This window comes from Delphinus delphis, chromosome 5 (assembly GCF_949987515.2).
Source record: "Delphinus delphis chromosome 5, mDelDel1.2, whole genome shotgun sequence".
NCBI classification, from domain to species: Eukaryota; Metazoa; Chordata; class Mammalia; order Artiodactyla; family Delphinidae; genus Delphinus; species Delphinus delphis.
The window spans coordinates 102,385,444-102,393,468 of record NC_082687.1 but is presented as its reverse complement, the minus strand read 5'-3'; the positions used below and the strand labels follow the sequence as shown (position 1 = coordinate 102,393,468).

The window sequence follows — 8,025 nt, the reverse complement described above, 5'->3', positions numbered from 1 at the left end:
TAGGTTAAGGTGTTTGTCCCGGCGGCGGGCGGCGGGGCTGGGGGAGTGTCCCGGCCCGGCCGCGGTGTGAGCTGCTGAGCGGGCGGGGACAGAGTCGGGGAGGCTGCACGGCCCCGGGGGCCAGGCCAGGCCGGCGCCAGCCGCCTAGTTGAAAGGCGGCCGCGGCCTCTCCTCGCTGCTTCCCGTTGCGCCCCCGAGGGCTCCAGGCTGGGCGCAGGCCGAGGCCAGGCCGGCCTCACCTCCGCGCCGTGGGTCACTAGGGGGCATCGGTCGGCGCGTGGCCGGGGCCAGCCTCACAGCGGTAGGATTCGCACTCATGGCTCCCGCCTTGTGCCTCGTGAGTAACTGTCTTCACTGGGTCTCCTGAGAGAGCTGGGCCTTCAGCCCCGGGTCATAGAGCAGAGAAAGGAACCCTAGAACTAGGCCCTCTTAGCGCGAGCTCTCCAGCCCCACCCCAGCCTCGCAGGTCCCTGGCCGCCCGGGCCCCGCCGACCTGCACCCAGAGCTAGGAGCGCCCCAGGTCCCTCGCCGCCCGGTAATCTCGGTTCTCCGCGGGCTTCCACGCCATGGGCTTTGGTCTCGCCAGAGTGGTCAGAAGCTGAGTTTTGCAGATTGAGACGTCCGTCTCCTCCCCAACAAAACGAAAACGCATTCACAGACAGCGTGCAGGGCAGGTGAGATGCCCCTCTTGTTCCCCAAGGGACAGCGCTTACTTGTGGTCAGGGCTGGAAGGAGTTAAATTCGTAGAGCTAGGGCCTGAGTTCTAAGCGGCCGGTTTTCCCAGCCCCAAATTGCTGGCCCGGACTCTGTGACCCTCAACGAGAGGGAGCTGGGCAGTACCGGGAAAGCGTGGATCCCCGAGTGGAATCTGTGTTCGGAATCCTTGCTCTCCCCCTTATTGGCTGTGTGACCTTGGGAAAACCGCGTAACCTCTCTGAACCTCAGTGCTCTCCCTTGTAAAAAATCTCCTAGGGTTGTTGGGAGGCGCGGGGGAGGTGGCGTGCGCCTGAACTCCAGCGCACAGTAGGCTGCGTTAAGTTCTGGCTCCTCCTCCATCACAAAGTACAAGCGAGGTAGGTGGCGACTCCGTCGTGATTGACCCGACGTTTCCTGCCAGGCAAGGAAATCGATCCTTAAAGGACCAGACCCGGGAACCCCTGCCCACTCCGCCCTCGCATGATAAACAAGCAACTGCGTTCCAAGGACTGGGCTGGACAAGAAGCAGTGCCCCAGCCCCGCCTCGAATTCCCGCCGGACCCGGCTGAATCTGGCTCAGGGTCCTCACCCCACAGCGGCGCGCCGCCCTGATCCAGCAAACATTTATTGAGCACCTTATGTGTGCACGCCCTATCGAGGGAGGGAATTCAGAAACAAAAGCAGGGAGGCAAAGAAAAGGCTGAACGAAAAGAAACAAAAATGGGGAAACCAGGGGACATAGGAGTGGAAGGAGACCCGGACCCAAGGCTTGCAGAAGGGCTGGGGTGCGCGCGGAAGCGGGCTCGGGCGGGGGTCCCAGGGCGGTGGCTGGTTCCCTACTGGCTGAGGCGCTGGGTGGGGGAAGGGGGCGCGCCCACTTCGCCTGCAGCTACCGCCAAGCTGGAGCCTCGGTGCGTCTGCTGAGCGCGAACAGTTGCTCATTACTGCAATTATGTTGCTCTAAGGTTGCCTGGACCCTAAATTGCCAAGTTTCGAGGAGCCAGGAGGCCCGGGAGCCCGGGCCGGAGGAGATACCCGATCCTGCCCCGCCATTCCCCTATCCCGCACGGGTGGAAAAGATTCCAGTTTGCCGACGCACCGTGAGCTGAGAAAATTCAGACCGCCCCGTATAACCCGGGCGCCCTCCCGCGCAAGGGCTCGTTGACGCTTCCCCAAAATCCTGGGGGCGGGGGAAGGATTCCCAGGACCATTTCGCAGATGAGAAAACAGGAATGGAGAGACAGAGTGATCTTCCCTACCCAAAAAGTCAGGCAGCTAGGAAGTGGCAGGGCTGGGATCAACCACATGGGCTTCTCTGACTTCAAGTTCAGTACAACCCCCAAGACAGGAGAGTCACCAGGGGTGTTCCAGAAAGGAACTCGGAAGATTTGTGGAAGCCAGGGTGTCCTGCGCGCGGTCACTCGGGATGCTGTGTTTATAGAGGGGGGAAATATCCTTTCAAGTGTCTGCAAGACATAGTGATGTACCTAAGCCCCTTTAAGGGGCCGCGTGGGCATACGGAGTACAAGACATTTTAAAATGTAACTCCCCTACCTTGGGGATGAAGAGGCCCAACTCGGGTTATGGCCGTGCTTGTGCCAGCCCAGAGGCCGGGGACTGCCTGGTCATCGGAACTGCACTCCACAGCAAGCTTGCTTTCTTTTCCTTGGGAGGGGAGTTGTGACAAGTTCAGGCTGCAGCGCCAGCCGCGGGGACAGAGCCTTTGCCAGAGCTACCTAGACTGCAGGATCCGAGACCCACGGTACCCCGGAACTTGCCCGGCACTAGCCGAGAGCCCACCTGGGGCGCGTGCGCGCAACCCTGCGCTCTCTTGGAATTCGAGGCTGACCTCCCCTAGGGCTAGAAGCCGCGCAGTGCGCCATAGACTCGGTTTCCACGTCGGGAGACGGTCTCTATCCATGGAGACGTCCACCCTCCCCGAGTCCAACGCCAGGTAACTTCGAGTTCTGACAACCCTTGGTTTGTTGGCTTCCCGTCGCAAAGGCTCGAGCAAAGGCTGCCGGGGGGCTGCCCAGCGTGGAGTTTGGAGGCGCCGCCACTGCCGGACAGAGGGGGAGGGGGGAGGGGCGCAGATCTGGTGAGAATTAAGCCAGGGCCCCCAACTCGAAAGAGAACAGAGCGGGGCCTGGAACATAGTAAGCTCTATTTGCTGGAGGTCATTTTCTGCCTTCAGCATCCTCACAGAATTGCCCCCAGAAGGCTAACCTTGGCGCTCGTTCAAATATCTTCTCCTGGTAGCCTGAATATAACCTACTATATATAAAAGAAAAACCAAGTTTGTAGGCAGGGCTCATGCAAAGGACACACCAAGGCGGGAAGTATATGGTCGCCCTGGGTTTTCGGTAAAGATTTTTTTTTTTTAAGCGTCGTCATAGGAAGTGTGAAGGCGCTCACATTCTGGGAGCTCAAAAATTACTTCCGCAAACCGCGTCTACACCGGCGCGGCGATTTAGAGAAGCAAAGCAATGCCTCCCCACCCCCCACTTGGCCTCCTGTGGGAAAAACAGGTTTGCGGGGGTGGGAATTGTCTGGATTAGCTGTCTGCAGTCATCAAACCATTTGGGTGATTCTCTTTGTTTTCATAGACAGGTTAAAAGGGGAGAAAAAAGAAAGAGTCGGTTATGGGTCGCCTGAGCAAGTGTCGATTTCAGCTTAAAGTGAATTGGAAAATTGAGCCTAATTATCCTAGGTAATTGCTTCAATTCTCCACTTGACTTTGCTAACGCAGATCGGTCCTGTGTGTTCAAAAAGACACCCCCCCTCTGTCCCTGAATATCCTGTCGTCACCTTTGAAAAGTTGCTGGCGTCCAACTACCATCAAACTGAAAGCAACTGTACATGTGAAGAGATGGCAAGAAGTAAAATTAGAAGACTAAATCAATAAGGAGATAATTTCTTGTAGCTTAAAATTAATTTATTTAACAAATATAGCTATAATATAAATGATAATAAAATTTCAAATATACAGTATATTACAGCAATCCCTTCCAAAGGGAATCGTGAGAGCCACCCAAATGTACTGTTAAATAGAAACAGAATTTTTAATTTTTATTTTACAATTTCTTTCTGGTACTGGTAAGAGAGAGGTCCTTTCAACCTACCTTTGTCACACATCTGTGTATCCCTCCCCCCAAAAGCAAATGTTTCGCTGTTGAAGTTCTCTTAAGTTTTGCAGTGGAAGGACCTGGGATCCGTCTCCCCTGTTAAGTTCTCTTTCTCTCCCACTGTTGTCGTTTCCGACATCTTCAGACATGAATTTCTCTGTGCTTTTTCCTGCCTGGTGCAGGAGGCACGGCCTCTAGTTCTGGTGCAACCACTAACTCTGCTGGGGACTGTGGATACATTTCTCAGCCTCTCTGGCCTCGGTTCCCCCATCTATAACTCGAGGGGGTAGATCTAGCTTCTAGAAGAGCGTTATGGGACCCTTCTAGCCGCTTTGGGGGAAGGGATCAGACTTCAGAGAGTGAACTCAGGGGTCAACCGAGAGGAGAAACCAGAGCAGTGTAGGGGTTAAAGGGAAGGAGCCAGGCGGGGCCGAGCAGGGGAGCGCCTTGGGGGAAGGCTCCTGCTGCTTGCTGGAGAGATCGGCTGGCACCACAGGTAGGCGACCCTGGGCCCTCTATGTCAGGTGGTACATGCTGTAGCCTACGTGGGCTGTGTAGAGTCCCACGGGCGCCACGGGCAGCGCGGCGCGCTGGAAGGGGCTGGAGGCACCGTAGAGCGAGGCGCCCGCGGCGGCCGCTACGGCCGCGGGGCCGCCGAGGGGGAAGGACAGACCGAAGGCTGCGGGGGGCAGCATGGGTTTGGCGGCCATCTTCAGCTTCTCCAGCTCTGCCTCCTGCAGTCTCTTGGCCTTGGCGCGGCGGTTCTGAAACCAGATCTTCACCTGCGTCTCCGTGAGGCTGAGCGAGCTGGAGAACTCGGCGCGTTCGGCGATGGACAGGTACTGCTTCTGGCGGAACTTGCGCTCCAGCGCCAGCAGCTGGGCTGTGGTGAAGGGCGTCCGCGGCTTGCGGTTGGTCTTGTGCTTGCGCAGGGTGCAGGCCGGGGGGCTCAGCCGCCCTAGGGGGCCGAGAGAGAGAAACGCAGGAGGTTAAGACACCCGCGCGGGAGAGTCATCGGCCCATAAATGGGAATAATATTAAATTACAACACCCGCTCTTCATTTGCGTGGAGCACCTCAGCGCCAGGCACCATGAGAAGCGCTTGGAAAATATTTTCTCCAATTCCCACCGCAGCCCCTCAGGGTAGATGTTCTTGTCTACCTTTTGCAAATGAGGAAACTAAGATTCCAGGTGACACGAGCCCATGTTCAAGGCCCGAAATAACTGGGGAGAGGCGGGACAGCCCTTAAAGCTAGATGGCCGCTTAAGAAGGCCTTTCTCAGTGGGGCCTTCTCCACCGCCACGCCACGCACATTGGGACGGCGGATGTTAGAATGGTGAAACGCACGGAAAGAAGCCCTGCACCCAGCCCGGGATCACGTTTAGTTTTAGGCGTTGGCCAAACATTTAACTGTGCCCACTAAGTGGTCAGCGCTGGGCTAGGCCGTTCTGTGGCCTGGAATCCAGATCTCTGATTTCCACTCTTTCCCTTGGAACAATGCGTTCCTACAGGATTCTAAGCTCGGTCCCTGCTGACTGGAGGTGGAGCGACCCCGGAAGACACGAATGTCGCACCACGGCCAAGTCTCAAATATAAAAAGTGCCATGGTTTGAGGAGGTGCTTCATCTTAACGGGGCTGCTTCTTCTGATTGTCTCAATTGTCTCCTGCGCCTCTCCCATCCCCAGTGCCTTGGCCTCTGGTCACTTTCAAATGTGTGTGTGGGGGTGTGCCTCAGTCCGCAGAGATCAACACTGCTGGTGCCGAGGTGTCTTTTTCTTACGGCTTCAAAATATACCTCAAGGATGGGCTGTGAGCGAGCACCACCTCAGAGGGCTCATGCAGGTCCGGGACAGGGTCTGCGGGGCCAGTCAACCCCTGCCACACCCAGCAGCTGCGGCCAGTTAAAACAGGGACCAAAATTATTCCCAGGACAACAGAGATCCCGTCGACTTTGGGTCGGGACCCAGGCCCTAAAAGAATCCTCAAGTCTTGGAAAGGACGCTTTGCCTATGCAGCAGCTGCTCTCGGGGGAGCAATTAATTCAAATCGAGAATGTTTCACCAGGCGGGTTTTGCCTAATTATGCAATGTTTTTTGCACGCTTAAAAAAAAAAAAAAGATCCTTTGGGCTCTCGGGCCACCAGGATGTGAGTCAAACGAAATCTCGTGTTAACATCCCTGCTTCTTCCCTGGTCGAGACCATTGAGAGTCCGGGAAGCAGTTGGCCCCTGACTCGCTTTCCGCCGGGCCACCCGAGGGGCGGGCGCCGAGGGAAACGTCACTCCCTTCGGTAGTAACAGCCCGGCGCTGGGCCACCTTCTCCGGCCGTTAGGCCCAGGGAGGGGCTGGCCTTTCAAAGACGTTTAATCCCCAGATAAAAATCATTCCTCAGCATCACGCCATTGAATTCGGGTTGCTATTATGCCGCGCAAAATAATCAGAGGAAACGAGGAAAACTTGGGAATTTCCCGTGCTCCTGAAATATCTCCGAGTGTGTTCGCTGCGCAGAGAAGCCAGGGGGCCCGGAGGCCTTGGAACGACCCCAGAGGCGTCTTTAGCGGCTGGAGTCAGCTTCCATGACCCAGTCCGAGACATTTGGGAGCTCCCTATCATGTTGGAGGGGGTGCCTCCCACTAACTGACTTGGTGCCCCGCCCCCTCCACTGGAACCTGAGCGCCCCCTCCCCCTAAATGATCCATCCACCCAGAGCACCAAGTGTCTACCTGAAACACGAAGGTGGGGGGCGGGGGGGATTTTGCAAGAGATTAGGAAATACTTTGGGCAAAGAAATACTTTGGGGGAGGGGTTGGAAAAGGGGAGGGGGCGCACCAGGCTTCAACTATGAGAAAGTGAAACTCTGAGCACTGGAAAGGTGTCCGCACCCCTAGAACCCACCCGTTGCCGGAACGGCGAAGTAACAGGGCTTAGGGTCTGAAAGAGGAGCCAGGCGGGACTCCTGGGGTCGTTTGGGGGGTGGGAGGGGCAGGAGGAGAGGGTGCCCAGACACCCGTGTCCTACAAGTGAACTCCTATCCGCAGCGTCGCCTAGCCAAGGCGAGGAGCCCGCGAAAGTGGACCGACTGCTGGGCCTCAGCCAGGCCTCAACCCTCTTCCTGGGTGGGAGTGGGGTGAGGCATCAACCGCCGGCCTCCCCGCCAACCCATCTGCTGCACGGGCCCCGGGTACCGGGCTGCAGGTACGCAGACGCCCGAGACAAGTAGGCGCCGGCGCGCGGCCTGGCGCCCTCGGGTCCCGCACCCCCGCTGGCCCCCTCCCCCGCCGCCTGGGTTCTGGCTACTCACTGGCCGGGGGCGGGGAGAAGCGGGGGTTCTGCAACCACGGGGTCCTCTCGGGCTTCTCGGGGCTCTCGGCTTTGACGAGCGCATCTTCTGGTAGCTTGAGGAGTCCTCCCACCGAGAAATGGCCGAGCGGCCGAGGCGAGGACGGCGCATCCGGGGCGCCCAACGACCCGGGCCGGGAGCCCAGAGGCTGCGCGGAGCCGCCCGGCGCCTGTGCGCTCTCGGAGGCCGCCAGGACGCTGTCTTTGGCCCCAGGCTTCCTGTGATCGGCCATGAGCGCCTCCACGCTGAAGGGCAGAAGCGAAGGGGACACTTTGGGCTTGGCCCCCTCCTCGTCTGCGCCCATGGCGGCCGCCGTGGCCGTGGTGGTGCTGGGGGTCTGGCCCCCGCCGCCCCCCGCCGGCTTGCCGAAGGCGGAGTCCTCCACTTTGACACCGAGTGGCAAAGAAGTCATGTCAGCAGCCGGGGCCATGCAGAGCCGGGCCCCCCCTCCAGCCTCAGCTCCGGCCAGCCGCCGGGCATGAGCTTCGGGCGGGCTGGGAGCGCGGCCGGCCTCTGGGATTGCCCGGGGCCCTGGCCGGGCGGGCCCTCCCGCGCGCGCCTCCCGCCCCTCCCCAGAAGACCAGCTCCGGCGCTCCGGGCCTGCTTATCCGGTGGCGCCGCCGCGCAGGCCGAGTTCCCGGGCGCACCAGCCGGCTCCGGGTCGGGCCGCAGCTCCCCAGAGAACTTGTTAATAAGGCGAGGCCAGTGCGGCGGCAGCCAATCAGAGCGCGAGGGGGCGGTCCCGGCGCGATCCATTGGGCCCCGCTCCGGCGGACTCGATCGGAGGCGCGCTGGGCCTCGGGGCGCGCAGGGCTGGGTCCGGCCCCGGGAGGGCACAGGAGGGGAGGGGGCGCTCGAGAAAC

At 59.2% G+C, this 8,025-nt stretch overlaps 1 protein-coding gene across 1 annotated transcript; it reads right to left on the bottom strand.

Annotated features, from left to right (window-relative positions):
- Nucleotides 1-3,170: 3,170 nt before the first annotated feature.
- On the bottom strand, nucleotides 3,171-7,809 carry MSX1 (msh homeobox 1). The gene is made up of 2 exons (XM_060011800.1): nucleotides 7,124-7,809; nucleotides 3,171-4,779 (listed from the first exon to the last, which is right to left on the bottom strand). Exons 1-2 carry the CDS (start codon nucleotides 7,590-7,592, stop codon nucleotides 4,337-4,339), a joined length of 912 nt encoding a protein of 303 aa, XP_059867783.1. The 5' UTR covers nucleotides 7,593-7,809; the 3' UTR covers nucleotides 3,171-4,336.
- Nucleotides 7,810-8,025: the final 216 nt, after the last annotated feature.